The sequence below is a fragment of the Chiloscyllium punctatum genome, chromosome 1, assembly GCF_047496795.1.
Source record: "Chiloscyllium punctatum isolate Juve2018m chromosome 1, sChiPun1.3, whole genome shotgun sequence".
Taxonomy (NCBI): Eukaryota; Metazoa; Chordata; class Chondrichthyes; order Orectolobiformes; family Hemiscylliidae; genus Chiloscyllium; species Chiloscyllium punctatum.
The window spans coordinates 70,087,242-70,104,736 of record NC_092739.1 but is presented as its reverse complement, the minus strand read 5'-3'; the positions used below and the strand labels follow the sequence as shown (position 1 = coordinate 70,104,736).

At 38.2% G+C, this 17,495-nt stretch overlaps 1 protein-coding gene across 3 annotated transcripts in view; it reads left to right on the top strand.

Moving 5' to 3' along the window:
- atp8a1 (ATPase phospholipid transporting 8A1) overlaps positions 1-17,495 on the top strand; it is a 355,098-nt gene that overhangs the window by 296,864 nt on the left and 40,739 nt on the right. For all 3 annotated transcript variants that reach the window (XM_072568277.1, XM_072568286.1, XM_072568295.1), the window contains 3 exons: positions 2,670-2,748; positions 4,293-4,354; positions 13,162-13,218. In XM_072568277.1, the coding sequence (XP_072424378.1) occupies positions 2,670-2,748; positions 4,293-4,354; positions 13,162-13,218 (198 nt within the window). The remainder of the gene's footprint in view (positions 1-2,669; positions 2,749-4,292; positions 4,355-13,161; positions 13,219-17,495) is intronic.

The window sequence follows — 17,495 nt, the reverse complement described above, 5'->3', positions numbered from 1 at the left end:
AATCATCAGTGGACATTCCCATTTCTGACCTTATGATGGAGGGAAGTCATTGATGAAGCAGCTGAAGATGGTTGGACCTAAGACACTTCCCTGAGCAACTCATTGTCAGTTAGAGAAGGTGACAAAGCAGGTGGATGAAGGTAAAGCAGTTAATGTGGTGTCTATGGACTTCAGTAAGGCTTTTGATAAGGTTGCACACCTTGGGCTATTGCACAAAATATGGAGTTTTGGGATTGAAGGCGATTTAGCAGTTTGGACCAGAAATCGGCTGACTGAAAGAAGACAGGGTTGTGATTGATGGGAAATGTTCATCCTAGAGCTCAGTTACCAGTGGTGTGCCACAAGGATCTGTTTTGAGGCTACTGCTGTTTGTCATTTTTATAAATGATCTGGATGTGGGCGTAGAAGGATGGGTTAGTAAATTTGCAGATGACACTAAGGTAGGCAGAGTTGTGGATAGTGCCAAAGGATGTTGTGGGTTACAGAGGGGCATCAATAAGATGCAGAGCTGGGCTGAGATGTGGCAAATAGAATTTAATGCAGAAGAGTGAGAGGTAGTTCACTTTGGAAAAAGTAACAGGAATGCAGAGTACTGGGTTAATTTGTAAAATCTTGGCAGTGTGGGTGAACAGAGAGGTCTGTGTCCTGGTGCATAAATCTCTGAAAGTTGCCATCCAGGTTGATAGTGTTGTTAAGAAGGCATATGGTGTGTTGGCATTTATTGGTAGGGAGATTGAGTTTCTGAGCCACGTGGTTATGTTTCAGCACTGCAAGACACTGGTAAGGCTGCACGTGGAGATTTTGTGCAGTTCTGATCACTATGTTATAGGAAGAATTTGGAAGGTTTGGAAAGGTTCAGAGGAGATTTACTAGGATGTTGCCTGGAATGGAAGGAAGGCCTTGCAAGGAAAGGCTGAGGGAACCGAGGCTATTTTTGTTGGAAGAGAAGAAGGTTGAGAGGTGACTTAATCCAGACGTCGCAGATAATCAGAGGGTTAGATAGGGTGGATAGTGAGAACCTTTTTCCACCGATGGTGAAGACTAACACGAGAGGACATAGCTTTAAATTGAGGAGTGATAGATTTAGGACAAATACTAGAGGTAGTTTCTTCACTCAGAGTAGTAGGAGCGTGGAACGGCCTGCCTACAACAGTAGTAGACTCGCCGATGTTAAGGGCATTTAAATGGGCATTGGACATGCATATGGATAATAATGGAACAGTGTGGGTTAGATGGGCATCAGATTATTTTCTCAGGTCGGTGCAACATCAAGGGCCGAAGGGCATGTACTGCACTGTAACGTTCTATGTTTTATCCTAGTGTTATAACTGTACAGGAACAACTTGATTAGGGGTGTGGTAAGTTCTGGAGCCCAAGCCTTCAGTATTATTATCAGAATGTTATTAAGGCCCATAGTATTTTCAGTATCCAGAGCCTCCAACCATTTGTTGGTATCATGTGAAGTGAATCAAAGTGGCTGAACAATGGTATCTGTGATGCTGGGGACCACTAGAGGAGACCAAGATGGAAAGAATGAATGTAAGGGGCAGGAGAAAGAACAGAATGCCAACAAACATTTTAATGAGAAGCTTCCAAATAAATATAGAGAACATTTTGTGACAAATCAGAATTGCTATTTTCTTATAGTGGAGTAAGTGCGACCATTAATTTTCCATTTTCCATTCAATTTCATTATATAAATAATTAATTGAAAATGAGTGGTCCACTTTTCATACTTGGGTTGTACCTGAAAATAACAGATGAACAGAGAGAATGGAACAGCAATCATTTCTAAGCTATATGAACATCAATTCATATTGCCCAACTCAGCTAATGATCATTTTAGCTGTCCATTTTTCTAATTTATTCTTATCATTTGTAATGATGGACTTTTTTATTTCTTTATTTTTCTATTTTTTCCCCTAAGTTTTGTACGTTAGAATCTATACCTAGGTACATTTGTACCTAAAATCACACCAGAAGTGGCGACTTGTAAAGTTCACACTGTACTCATGTGAATACATGTGACAATAAATTCAGTTACTTTCAATTAATATATTAGGAAGCTTATAAGACAGTACATAATCGCTAATAATTTGACGAAACTGATTAAACGTAGAAAGACAAATCACTCGTGAATTTATAGCACATCATTTTAGGAATAGTTAAATACTGTTATACCTTTGCCCTTTAGAATCAAAGGTTTCTGGACCGGCTACTTTTCAAATTATTTTCTGCTTTAGGTTAACAGTTTGGAATGTGTTATAATGACAGATGTAGAACTGGTAATAGAAATTATTTTGCGTGTGGAGTGTTTGTTTTATATGAAAGCTGGAAGTTTATTGCTTAAATTTAGAACGAGATAGTGCTGATGTCAAAATATCACTTAAATGTAATTACAATCTCTTGGTTGAGCAGTGAGTGACATGTGCTACAGTCCCTGAAACAAATTTTAAAATGCAATCATATCAAAAGATGCCACTGTGGACAAATTGTAAAATAAACCCAAATTGTTAAAAGATTAAAAGTGGTTGTCAGGAAAACGCCTCATAGTGGTGGTGAGACAAAAAACACACTTAGTGAATTTGAAACCATGATAAAGAGAAGGGTTAAAGTTCACAGTGCTGGTTTGTTGTAAATGGTTCTCATGGATTTTTCTTTTCCCATAGGTTTTCTGGGTTCATTGTTTGAACGGCCTGTTCCATTCGGTTATTCTGTTTTGGTTCCCACTGAAAGCCCTCGAGCACGGTGAGCAGCATAGACAAACATAAATGTTTAGTGAGATCTTTTCAGATTATCTTATTTCTTCATGCATACAATCTATGGTTTGTTGAGTTGGTTTTTTTTCTCCTAACTGACAAATATGAGATTAAATATTTAATCAACTGTTCAACTTCAGCCTTGTTTGTCCAGAGCTTAATGTTTCACCAACATTTATTGGAATAAAACTCTCAACACTTGCATGAAAGTGAAATGAAACAAAACAAAACATAAAAAAACTGTAAAATTACTAATGCAGAAAAGTAAATGCTGTGGGTAGTTTGAATGCTTGGGTTTCTATTTTTTTAAAACAATCAATTTACCATGCATACAAATTTTGCTCAACTATTTCTTCAGAGTTGGTCTTTACTAAGCTGTGTAAAAACAGCATTATAAGACAGATCAATAGCAGTATAAATTGAGTTTCCTCTTTCAAGCTCTACAGCATTCCTTTTTAAATGGGAGAGAAGAATGCAAGGGTGACACTGATAAGCTGACAGAGCCCACCAAAAGATAATTCACTGCTTATGCTGCAACAGTCACTAGGAAAGCTTGAGTAAAGCAGTTTTTTGTTAGTTTCCTATAAGAAGTTATAAAATAGGCATTTGGCAATTCATTGACATTTGGTAGATGTGCACCCTGAACACAGGTATAGTATGGATCTTTAAATCCTGAAATTGGTCCCTTTTTTTGCACCCATAAAATGGTTGCAAATATCCTGTGCCTTCTGGTACCTTTTCTTTTTAATGTAGAAATTCAAAAGTGGATTTCACCATAATTTTCTACATAATTCATTCAGTTATCTGGGAATTGTTTCCTGAAAGTTTGTATCTGCAAATGATTTATTCAACTTCTTCCATCCTCCCTGTAAATATGGGTTGCTGCTTGTTTTACTTCCTAAGAAATATTGAAAAAAGTGAATGTTTCAGTGACAGTGGTCTCCTTAGATACCTCTAAGGTAGCAAGGTGGCCTTAAGGATCGTTTGAAAGTTAAGGTAAATAATATCAAATACATTGATGTAATATATTTCATTTATTGCAGCATTAAAAAAATCAGTCATTGTTTTTGCCATGGATATACAAAAGCCTTTGCTGCATTAGATTTATTGTCCAAATTCTCATTAAATGTCCTTAGCTCACTTCTTACGGAGTTTACTCCCACTTTCTCACTGACAGCACATACAAAACTGGCAAGCCTGAATTTCTCAAAATCATTCTTCCAATTTGGTTTAAAAGTTTGAAGAAACATTGCACTGTGCATTTCACTAAAACTACCTCAGTGTGCAGTAATATGTAAGGATAAAAGAAATTCTGCTGCAGCTATTACATCTTTATTATAATAATCCTGGAGGGACAGTTTCTGTGATGCCCTCACAGAATAACTTGGTTCTTCTAAATATCAGATCGCACATTAACTAAGAAAAATCTGCTGCTACGATATGACTAGCAGATGTGGGATTATTTTCTTGGAGCTTTCAACAACTAATAATTTGAACTGTTGAACTCACTTTAGCATTTTTTGCTTCCTGCAGACACAGCATTTGGAAATGGAAAGACGCCTGGCCGCCTACTACTAGGGAATATGGTTTATACAGTAAGTTAGTTTTGTTATTCCCCATAACCTATTAATGAAGGACTAATTCTTGCATGTGTCCTGCTGAATTTCCACATGCTTATAACTCTGGTATTAAAAAAGTTGATTGCTTTTGCTTTGCTCTCTTTGTGAAGATTTTCTAAAAACAAAATCTAATGAGCTATTCAAACATATTAGAACAGGTGCTATCTGACTGTTGTTTTCTCAGTTTCTAATTAAGAAACAGCAAGTTCAAGTTCTTCGATTGTCCTACAGAACCAGTTTACAGGGAAGGCAATGGCACAGTGGTATTATCTCTAGGCTCTTAATCCAGAGACCCAGGTAATGTTTGGGGGGCCCAGGTTTAAATCCTACCATAAATTCAAAACAAATCTGTAACTAAGAGTCAAATGATGACATGGAGCCATTGTTGATTGTTGGAAAATCTATCCAGTTAATTAATGTCCTTTAGGAAAGAAAACTGCTGTCTATATCTGGTTGGCCTACATATGACTCCAGAGCCACAGCAAATGTGGTTGATTCTCACCTGCCCTCTGGGCAATTAGATTTGGACAATAAATGCTGGCCTAACCAGTGGCACACATTCCATGAATGATTTTTTGCAATTTAAGGTTTAAAATTTAATATTTAAAAAGTTTTTTTTAATCTCTATTCGATCAATAAAAAGAAAAGTGCAGTATTTTCTCCGAGGAAAGGCAAAGGCTATTTAATGCATTGAAGCTCATCGCATCTACATTGTTAGCTGAACTGTATTTTGGGCTGCTTTATCTCTACCAGATTTTTGCCAGATTATTTAAATCACATATGACACTTTTTAAAGTTAAGGTACTTATTTAAATGTTTGTTTCCCATAGAAATTCTGTTGTCAACACAACAATCATGTATTTGCTGTCTCCAGACTGATAAATATTTTTGCCTTATCTTGAATCTTTTTACATCCAAATAATAAAACAAATAAGTCTACAAAGCTACATCTTCTGTTAGCTCTAACTTGAAGTATTCTATACACCTTCGTATTGAATTTACCCTGATCCTTTTGATCTGCTTCTTTAACTCAACTGTGATCATTTGCAGCCCATCTCATCCCAAATGTCTCAAATTATCTCAAATAGAGTCCATTATTATGAAATGCAGTGTTTATAATATACAAACATGACAATGATGACACCGCATTACCCTACAAACAGCAATGAGGTAGACATTCACATAATCCTTTTCAAACAATCAAGTTTCTCAATTACATCAACAGTGGAAAAGTTCTTCCAGCGATTCTGTAAAGAACTTTTGGAAAGAAAATGCAGAGTGCTCGAGAATGCAGAATTTTCTGTGCGGGACCTTTGGCAATGAAAATGATAATGGGCAGAATATTTTCCATGTTTAGGAGCCCTAATGGATTCTGAATAAAATTCCCCATTTATAAACAATCTCCAAAGCAGGTATCAGTTGGCAGTGTGCTAGGAAAAGACATGTCAAATGGCACTGTAACAGACATCTAACTATTGAAGGACCACAGTTGCTGAAAGTGTTAACTTCAGCAAAAAGGATAGTTCCCTAGCTGTTTTCTACTGAACTTGCAGATCAAAAATGTACAGATCTAATGAGTATTTTAAATCTTCAATGATTTTGAAAATCATAGAGAATAGCTTAAAGTTTCTAAATAAATGTTATATAAATAATTTTCTAGTTTCCAAATTTAACAAATGTATGGAAATGCACATGAACTACCTTTTTTTTTGTTATTTTCTAAAGATATGAAAATGTAATTTTATTTTTCTAAACACACATAACCTGGATGTTCCACCAATACCACAAAACCACATCAACTCTTAATGCAAAATTTAAGTAGCATCCCAGCTAGTTGACTGAATCACCAAAGAGAGCACATGAAATTTGACCTATCAGCTGAGAAATATGTATTTGAGACATTCTTTTCAAGAATATCTACAGACCTTGCACACAAATTCATGATCTGAAGTGGTATTGAGATGATAAGGTATCCATCCTCTGGAACATGAAAACCGTGTTTAATGAACCCAGAATCACAGTGCAACCAGGACAGTCAAGAAACACTGGCTAGCCAGCGCCACCCACATCCCACAAGTGATTAAGAAAAAAAATTGTTACGTTGCAGAAGGACGCTGTTGGCCCATTGTGTTTGCACCGGCTCTCTGCACATTTTGACTTCGTGCCAAACTCTTACCTTCTCCCCCAAGCCTGCATGTTGTTTCTATTTAAATAATCATCCACTGCCTTGAATGCCTCAATTGATCATGCCTCCACTATACTTCCAGACATTGCATTCCAAACACTTGCTGTATGAAAAGTTTTTTTTTTCCTTAGCTCGCATTTGTTTCTTTTGCAAAATGTTTGAAGACTGTGCTGTCTGGTACTCTCTCATTTTACCAGCAGGAACAGACTTGCCTTACTGACTTTGTGCAGACACCTCATGATTTTGAAACCTTTTAGCAGGTTTCCCCTTCTTGCTTGCTTCTCTCCAAAGAAAACAGTCACAACTCCTCCAATCTATCCTCATAATTGAAGCTTCTCATCCCTCATTTTTGTGAACTTCTGCATTCTCTTAAATGCATTCACATCCTTCCCAAAAGTGTGGTGCCCAGAACAATGCACAAACTCTCAGCTATATATCAAGAAAAGCAAGGGTCCCAGGGGATTCCACTGCAAACCTTCCTTCAGCCCAAAAGATCCCCATAAATATTACACTTTGTTTCCTAAATTCAGACTTTCTAAAAAAAATCTACGCTGTTACTGTTTCTTTATTCCATAATTTGCGTCTGTCATGTGTCACTGTATCAAATACCTTTTTTAATGTCCATGTACACCTCATCAACAGCTTTCCCTTCATTAACTCTCTGTTACCACTTCAAAAAAACTCCAGTCAGACACAATTTTCCCCAAACAAATCCATGCTGACTCTTATGAATCAATCTGCACTTTTCCAGGTGACTATTAACTCTATTCCCAATAATTGTTTCTACAAGTTTCCCTACCATCTCTGATCTACATGTCATCTTGAATTCTGAGATTGCTTTTAATAGATTCAGGTCCAGAGGATAATTAAGCTTTCAACTGCTGTGTAAACTTATGATGTTCATGCAGTAATTCATCTAGTTATCTTTTGAGGGGACAGCTTATAATAAACCAGCTTGTAACCGGAAAGTTTGTCAAAGACTGAGCTTGCCATTCACATTGATTTTTCAAGCATATGAAATCATTAAGTTTCCTGTATGGTTTATCTTTAGTGGGTACATCATATCTACAGAGGCACATGAGTTGAATATTGATTTCTCTTAGTGGATGGACCATTGTTTGGATTGCTGTCTCGCAGGATAGTGCTACATGTGTGGCCTGCAGTATCCTGCACATGTGGCAGAAAGCAACCAGAACCATGTTCCTTTAAGACCAGAATCTCACTAGTTCCCAAATGTCATAGAGAGCATAAATTGTAAGACTACATTTAATGTAGTATTTGAGCAGTTTAGCTTGAAGCATAGCTCAATCTGGAGCACAGATCTTCAATACAATAGCTGAGATGCTCTAAGAGCTCATAGCTTTCACATAACTGAGCACTCAATCATTTCTTAATACCATATTGAGTCAATCAATTTGACTGAAAACTGATAACTGTGACATTTGGCACCTCAGGAGGGCACCAAAATGAATCATTCACTCGTCCATTGTAGCTGAAGATATCTACAAATGCTTCCGCCTAGCCTTTTTCAGTGACATGCTGGGGTCACTCGCATTCTTGTGGTGGAATCAATTCCTCAGTTAATTATTTACCACCATGTAATCACACAGCAGAGCATTGATATGATCTGTTAGTTGTGAGACCACTTAGTTCTGCTGCAACTCTTCAGCATGTATGTAGGTTTCTTCTGAAACCTCACCAGATGTGATGTCTGATTCTGAGGTTTGCCTAATACTGCTCCTAGCATGTTCTCCTACACTCCTCATTGAGCTGGAGTTGATGCCTGTTTTAATATTGCTACCGTAATGACATAGAATGTCCTGATAAGTCAGGTGCTGCTTATGGAGGGCTGCAGATCTCCAGTGTCATGCATTTGGCACAGCTCTTTGAGACAAAGACCTTTAATCCTGATTGAATCAGAGTTACAGTCAAAACAGGTGGGCCAGTGCCAACAGCTGAGTGCTAGTTAATGACTGTGGAACCTGACCAGTTTGCACCCAAAGGTTTCTATCTTCAATGGAGATAACATGCAATACCCAAGTGAAAAGTCTTTGGGTTAGGAAGAGAAAGGAAGGGAAGTGGGCATGGACTAAAAATTAAGGCCAGACTGTACAGGAGAGATGTTAAGAAGCACATTTACACACAAAGGGTGATAGAGGTTTGGAACTTTCTTCTACAAATGGCAAATGATGCTAGATCACTTGTTAATTTCAAGTCTGAGATAGGTAAATTTTAAATTAAAGTGAAGATATTAAGAGATATAGGAGTAGAGTGGTGCTGGAAAAGCACAGCAGTTCAGGCAGCATCAGAGGAGCAGTAAAATCGACATTTCGGGCAAAAGCCCTTCATCTGATTAAGAGATATAGGCCAAAGGCAGGTAAATGGTGTTAGGCTACAACCAGCTATGATCACATTGAATGGCAGATCTAGCTTGAGGGTCTGAATGGCCTACTCATGTTCCTATATTCTTATGAAATGCGCAGTCTTTAAAAGTAAATATACATAATTTAGAATAATGCTGAATCATTAGCTGGATGAAGTTCCAAGAAAGATTTTGCATAATGATTCTGCTCACAAAAACGCTGGTCAAGATGTCGACCTTTAAGAGTAATATTGTCTGCTTACTTTCACCCAACAACCAGCAGCATTTTATTTAACAAAGGCATTGTAAATATTTTATAATCAACATGTTCAGAGATGGTATAACACACCTCTGGAGCAGATGGGAATTGAAACTGGGTCACCTGGTCCAGAGCTAGGGATATGGGCATTGTAATCTGGTACCAGCTGACAGTGAAAGGGGAAGAAAATGTAACTTGTTACCTGAAAACTTCATCTGATGTGATTGACACATGTCAATTGTGAGAGTAGTGGGATGCACACAAGGTTTGTCAGGGAACTGATCCCAGAGCTGCCTGCAAGAATGAGAAATTCCAAACTGTTGAAATTTTTGTTTCTGGATAATTGAGCTCTACCTTTTTAATTTTTTTCCCCAAACTTCTGTATCACCTTAGCTGCCACCTCCAGCTCTGCCAAAACCTGGAGAGAATATCTCAGGAAGATGAGGAAATGGCTATCAGTAAGATGACCAGAAGCAGGCTCAGGATGTTTTCCACTGTCCTGCTGGCCAGTCAGTGGAGTGGCAGGGTTGAGCAGGTCAGGCCGATGTGAGGATATTAGTCTTGATGAGGTCTTGGGAAGAAAGCTTTTTGTTTGTTGTGGAGGAGCTTCACTGAGTGACCTATTACCAGGAAAGTACAAACCTTTGCTGAAACATATAGTATAGAAAATAATATTTTTTATAAAGTACTTTAAGAATATGCACTCATATGATGTGTAGATTGTTTGGTCAATAATATGCAAATTTTAATTATGTGTAAACTGTTGCTATGCTGCTTTATCGCATTCTTTCTGGCATCAAGGCTCAGGTTCATTTTCAAGAATTTTTCAATGTAACCTTTCATGAGATATGGACATGTCTGACAAGGCCAGCTTGTGTTCTCCGTCTCAGTTGCCCTTGAGAAGGGCAGTTGGACTTGATCCTTTGACAACTGGTCACCCAACTTGAAGGTTCCTTTGTCCAACTGACCCACTGGACCATTCCTTCATTCACTTGCCTTTTCACCCACTTGCCCTTGCATCAACTTATTCACTAATTCATTCAGTGAAACATCTAATCTTTAAAGTTTTATCAGAAAACAGCTGCTACTGTCAAAACAGGAGGTGGGGAAGGTGTGCGCTCTCCTTGCCCAGCTCTCCTGTGTTCTCAAGACTTATCCTAGAGTGCCTAAGCTGCCCATTTCTGATTCAGCTGGGATCAGAAGCTCCCAGAGGAAGTTAAAAATCTCACAACACCAGGTTATAGTCCACCAGGTTGAATTGGAAGCACACTAGCTTTCGGAGCAACGCTCCTTCATCAGGTGACAGTGAGGAGCGACGCTCCGAAAGCTAGTGTGCTTCCAATTAAACCTGTTGGACTATAACCTGGTGTTGTGTGATTGTTAACTTTGTACACCCCAGTCCAACACCGGCATCTCCAAATCAGAGGAAATAGGCAGTGTTGCAAGGTCAGAAGGAACTTGGACAGCAGTAATGCACCTAGCCTTGCTCATGACCACAAGAACGTGACTTTAATTTCCTAATTTTGGTTCAGTAATTTCTGTGGATCGATAATAGGGAGGTGATGGCCTAGTGGTATTATAGCTAGACCATAAATCCAGAGACACAGGTAATATGTGGGGGACCTGAGTTTGAAATCGACCAAGGCTTGTAGTGGAACTTGAATTCAGTAGAACTCTGGAATTAACAGTCTAATGATGACCATGAAACCATTGTCAATTGTTGGGAAAATACCCATCTAGTTCAGTATTGTTCTTTGGGGAAGACAACTGGTCTGGCCTACATGGGACTTCAGAGCTACAGCAATGTGATTTACTGTCAACTGCCCTCTGGGCAATTAGGAATGGGCAATAAACGGTGGCTTAGATAGTAATATCCAGATCACATGAATGAAGGAAAAGTATGATAGCTATATTCTTACATGCGGCTGTACCCAAATTGAAAATACCGGATCATTGAGATAAGACAAAGAGGTAGAACAGCTGAAACCCGAGTCAAGCAAGTTTAGTACAATAACAAAAATTGAGACAAGGACCTGAGATAAAATATGAGCTCTGGTACGCAACCAGAAAAGGAAACAAAAGGGATATACAGCAAGTGGAACGTTTGTGACATTGACGTACTGGGAATTGTGACGGGAAGCTGCAGTTCATGATTCAGAAATTTCAACTCACTGCTGGGAAATATGAGCGGATAAGAGCTGTAACCCTGCAGCACCTTCAAATGCCATTGTACATGTCAAAGTCCATCATTCACTTAGTCCAGTATACCACAAAACAGCTGAAAATTTTGGAAGAATCTGTTAAAAGCACTGCTAAAAATATTAACCACCACAAGATTCACTGAAGTCATTTATTACTTAACATAATAAGTCTCCATCCCTCAAAGGTGAATTATTCTGGCTGCTCAGAGGGCCAGTACACTCTAAGGTTACACAAAGTGCTGCCTGTCAGAGAAATTTAAAGCAGTTGTGATCACAGATACACATCTTAAAAACCTATCCAAACGATGACTCCAGTGATACAAAACCTGTTGTGCAAAGTGTGTAGACAGAGACAAAAACCCAGCAATTCCTGAAAAAAAAATGCAAATGTTCAAACTATTAACAATGAAGGAAACCTAGGTTGTTGGTTGCTATCTTAATATCAACAGTCAATAGTGCAGTGCAATTTTCATTCTGAAATTTTATTTATCAGGATTGAAATGTCTCGGTTTAAGCAAAGTGAACTTTATTTCTTTTGAGCAGAGATTCTTTTTAAAAAAAAATCACTTTTTCAGTCAGTGGATCTCTGGGCTAACAAACTAGACTGAGTGTAATAATTAATATTTCTTTAGTGTTCTCAGCCTTTCTTAATCAGACACAAAGCTTCTGATGTATTGGCTGAAAAGTCATCTCTCCCTTGTGTTTTCTGCAATTGAGCGCTATGAAGAGAATAACAGTGAACAGGTGACAATTGCACAGGAAGAGTGTTGTCGTAGCCTCAAGGGACTGGGAGGAGAATTACTGAATTACATCTGGAGGGAAGAAGTCAGCATTGTGCTCAGGAAACCTTAACCCATTACTTTCATTACACTGCTGTTTGAAATGTTAAACTTCAAAGAATTTTGAGAGCTTTAAACTTGAACATTTGTTCAGAAGAAGAGGAAAAAAACATCACATTTCTGACTGTTGCCAGAATTATGCACAGAATATCTGCAGGGGTTCCAGAAGTCACTTGCTGTAGTTTAAGGTGGACGTTGGCAGGTGGAACCCACCAGAAGAGGGCGGGGTCCTGATGAAACTGAATTTCTGCCATTTTTTTTTATAAATAAGGCTCCATCTCTCTCAACCTATTGCAAGATATTTTTCTTCAGGGTGGAGATAGAGGCAGGGATTCACAAGATCAGGTGTACCATGTATTGAGCTGGTGGCTGATGTGGCAGGCTAGCTTACAACTGAGCCAAAGGGAATATGACAGTCAGAGCTTTGGCAGGTTAACTTTTTATGGGTCACCTGGCTGATATTAGTGCTTTCATAGGCATGTCAGGCATCCTTCCCTAAAACCTATAACTTGCAGCAGGGTTATCAGTGAAAGGCAGTATAGAAAGGGGACATAAATTTAAGGTGAAGGGTGGAAGGTATAGGGGAGATGTCAGGGGTGGGTTCTTTACCCAGAGAGTGGTGGGGGCATGGAATGCGCTGCCCGTGGGAGTGGTAGAGTCAGAATCATTGGCGACCTTTAAGAGGCATTTGGATAGGTACATGGATGGGTGCTTAATCTAGGTTAGAAGTTCGGCACAACATCGTGGGCCGAAGGGCCTGTTCTGTGCTGTATTGTTCTATGTCTATGTTAGTTCTGAGGGATTTGGGATCTGTTTGTACACAGGAATCAAAAATACAACACTTTATATTTATCATGCTAACAACGTTATTTTGGTGAATTTTATGTGACCAAAGTACAGAGTCGATTAACATTTATGAATTTTGTTCTCTCCACAGTTTGTGGTCATCACCGTTTGCTTAAAAGCTGGTTTAGAGACCTCATCCTGGACTCTTGTAAGTAGAGATAAGCCATGAACTAATCCTAAAAATGAATATCAAACAAGTTTTGAAATCACATCATTTTGTTATTGTTGATTTGTTTGTCACTACAATCAAGAAGAAACTATGCATGTTTCAGACTTGTATTAATAGGCATAACATTTTACACAGTTTGTCATTATAATGAGCAAGCAGAGCAAGAATTGTACTTATCGTTACATTTTCAGATCAATGAAGGGACTAAGAGCAAATAATAATTTAGCCAGCAAGGATCTGGCTGTGACACAGTCTCAGAATAAAGGGCACGCTGTTTAGAACTCAAATGAAGAAGAACCTATTCACTCATAGCGTGATGAAGTTTTGAAATTTTCTATCTGACTGACCAATGCTAATCAGTCATTACGTAAGTTCAAGACTGAGTTTGATAGAGCTCTGGTTAATAAACCAAGATCTAAAATGACAGAGCAGGCTCGAGGGACTGAATGGATTTCTCCTGCTCTTATGTTCCTAAAAACTATGAGATCTCCCAGTGAAGCGTGATTTGATTTTGAACTTCCATTAGATCCCATCATGGGAAATACCTTTCCTTATTTTGCATTTCACTCCTTTGCAAATAACGTGGAAATGTTAGCCCTCTGGTTTCTAACTTCGTTCAACCTACTTATCACTTGCAATGCCACCAACGTTCAAGCAACTTTGCAGCAATCCAGACAAAGCAGCTCACTTGATCCACAAGCATTCAGCCTCTCCTTTACTGATATTCAATAGCATGCACCATCTACAAAATGTAGAAATTCACCAAGGCTCCTTCCAAACCCATGACCACTTCCATCCAGAAGGATAAGGGCAGCAAGTACATGGGAACACAATCACCTGCTTGGAATGTGCGGTCTAAGGAGCCTTGGTGAATTTCTGCAGTGCCTGGAGATGGCGCGCACAGCTACTACTGAGCATCGGTGTTGGAGAAAATATGCATTTGTGAATATGGAATTAATCACCATAGTGGGCTGCTTTGTCATGGTTGTTATTGAACATTGTGTTATTTAAGTTGCACTTGTCGAGGCGAGTACAGAGTAAGTTGAATAAAATCAACCAAAAGAAAATCAGAAAAATACTGCGCCATGCAAAAGTGTTTGTAAGAATGTGAATTGCGCTGTCTCGTAAGCCATAGATGAAGAATTAATTTACAGAAATGAAGAGAATTTAGAAAGCTGGAGTATTCAGGATATGGAGGAAATGAGAGGAATTGGATTTAACAAAGGAGTTACGAAGTTGGCAATATGGTTAATTTTCTGCTGCCTTGTGTGGAACAGTATCCTACAGCACTTTGTGTTTCAAGGATCTTGTTCACCAACCAACGGTTGTTATCACTTCACCAAAAATGCATTGCCTCACTTTCTTAGATTCAGACCCTGTTTGAGGGGCATTTCCAGTTAGCTACTCTCGCTCTCTCTGTTGAGTTCATGATCTCAGAGGATCACGTCCACAGGGAACATAGGCTGAGGAATTAAGGTTAAAATTTTGAGATTATAACTTCAATCTATGTCCCTTTGAATGTAACATCCCTGTCATGAATGCAGATTTTGGAATTAGCTATCTCTCTGGACTTTTCCCATTTATGTTAATCTCCTGCCCTACAGAGTGTTTGGTGTGAAGAAGCAAAGGTCACACCAATACCCCATACTGGCTAAGACTGCACAGTCCTAAGCTTTTGGCAATTTCCCAAATGGAGTAATATTCTTCAGGAAAATAGAAATTTGTCCACCCAGATCAAGACAATATGCTCCCAGTGTGGGTTAATTAACTTCTGTCTTTACTTCATACGCACACTCTCCAGGAAATGTTCTGTGGAACTAAAATGTAACAGGATTTTGGTCTGTGGTGTTAAAAATTATTACACCAGTCCTTTATGTCCATTGCTAAAACTCTTTTCTTGGATGAACCGCGCCATCTCCTCATTCTAGGAAAGAGTTCTCACCGGTTTTATTTTTGCTTTAATTAAAAGGAACATATGTTGTCAACCATAATGAAACCAGATTTTTATGCATGAGCTGTTTTTCCCATCAGAATTTTATTATCTTTTTGGAGTTTCACAGTGCCTGTGATTTCTATCATATAGCATTCAGAACAAACTTACAAAAAAGCTCTGAAGTGTAGTGTTGCAAACAAAATTTGAATAGTTTGAACTAAATAAAACCCTATTATTAATTATACGTTTTTTAACAAATAAACAGAGTAATCTTTTGATTATTTTGATTTACAACTGCTATGAGATTCAAAAGATATACTTACTCAGCCAAATGTAGATAGTTGTAATAAATTATGAGCATCCTCCTTTCAAAATAAAACTCTTGCTGATTCAGCTTGCCTTTTTGGAGGGAATTAATGCAGATCCGGGAAGCAAAAGCAAAAATACAAAATGCTTGAAGCACTTGGGTCAGTCAGATTTTGTGGATTGAATGCAAGTTAACATTTCATATAAACCCTTCCTCAGAACAGGCAGATATAACAAATGGATGAGCAATTAAAAAGGAGCAGAGTGAAGGGAAAAGTACTGACAGATATATCTTAAGGTATAAGGGTGAACTGATTATGTGAATAAATGGCCAAATGGTGATTCCTTGAGACAGGAGTCATAATAAGGAAAATCAAATATATTAAAGGCATATATGAGAAACTAAGAACTAAATGTATTTTCTGCATGGATAGATGGAAAAGGCATTCGAAATGAAAGCATGAAAAATGACAAGGTAGAACTAGCTGATGTGGCCTAGAAGGTGAGAATAAAGTAGCAGGTTTGACATCAGGAGTGCAAACTGCTCTATCAACACACTGTAACAAAGGATCACTATCTCATGCACCATGCTGTTTCTTACTCAACTAGCACACCACGTAAAGCTGAGTATTTTCCAATATTATAATAAAGTCCATGCTGAGACCGAAAGCTGCAAAGTGCCTCATGCTGTTCCTTTTCTCTGTACGTATTTTTTAAGTTACTATTATTCTTAATATTTCCAAGTCAGAAAGTGAATCCAGAACCGAAATGTCAATTCTGCTTGTATTGAATGAACTGATGAGTGCTTCTAGCTTTTTATTTTCATTCTGGAAATTACTTAAAACAGCCTTTAATGTGACATTGATTTTTGCTATCTGAACTCCTTTCCTGTTACAGTTTGAGTGCATTTTCTTGTTACTATTATTATGACCCACTGGGGTAGCACACTGTAAATCGAACCCCTGGCATCTTACCAAAAGTTTTTTCTTAAAAGTACACACAGTACCCAGATGTACCTGACTTTCAGACTTGGTTTCTGTATGAAACAGCAATTATTATTTATTATAATTAATTAGATTATAGCTGGAAATAAACATATACCAACCATTGGCACATACTTCTATTAACTAAAAATCTAATCCCCTTATGAACTCCCCCTTTTTCTCACACACACAAACACAAATGCGCACGCACATGGGAAAAATAGATTATTGGTAGAGATTGAAAAACTGGGAAGTCGGTCCTGATTTTGATGTTGAGATTATCCTCTGTTGGCTGCCCAGACTGCTTTGTTCAGATGTCTTTCTTGGGATGCTTTACTGGTTTATAAGTAGTACAGAGTAATTGATTCACTTGGAAAATGTCTCTGATCTGTCAGTTCACAGGTCACAGATATACTGCTGCAGAAAAGGTGACTGGTTTTCTCCAAATTTAAACTGAGTTTTTGACTGCACAGTACAGTCAGCTTCTGAGCTGTGACAAGATCTGCAAGCTTTCTCTCTCACTTTTTTCCAGCTCCAAGTTGCTCAGCCATCCGTGAACCAATCACACTGTTGTTGGCAAGCTAAAGTCTCTGCCATTGATAATTGTCACAATCCACAATCCAATTGCCACAATTGACCAATCAATTACTTGTTCTCAGGAAGAGCTGCACAAGTACACGCTGTTAGCTTTAGATCATTTGCAATCTGAACTTCAATTACTGCGTGTTCAGTTCAAACAGATGTTTGTAATACCTGCTATTGGTATCAGATTACTTGCTTCTGAAACTGTAGCCACTCTTTCGAACATTAGTTTTTAAAAATTTCTTTCTCATTTAAATCCCCAGTTTTTTAAAAAATGCAAAATAAAAATAGATGGTCCTTTCACTTTGATAGTTGTATGACCAGAATGCATTGACAGTATGAACAGGAAAAGAATCATAATCTATTAATCAAAAGTTGCTAAAAGGATGTTCTCAGCTGACATTCGTGTTTGTACACTCTCGCAATATATCAACCTCCTTTATAGACAATTG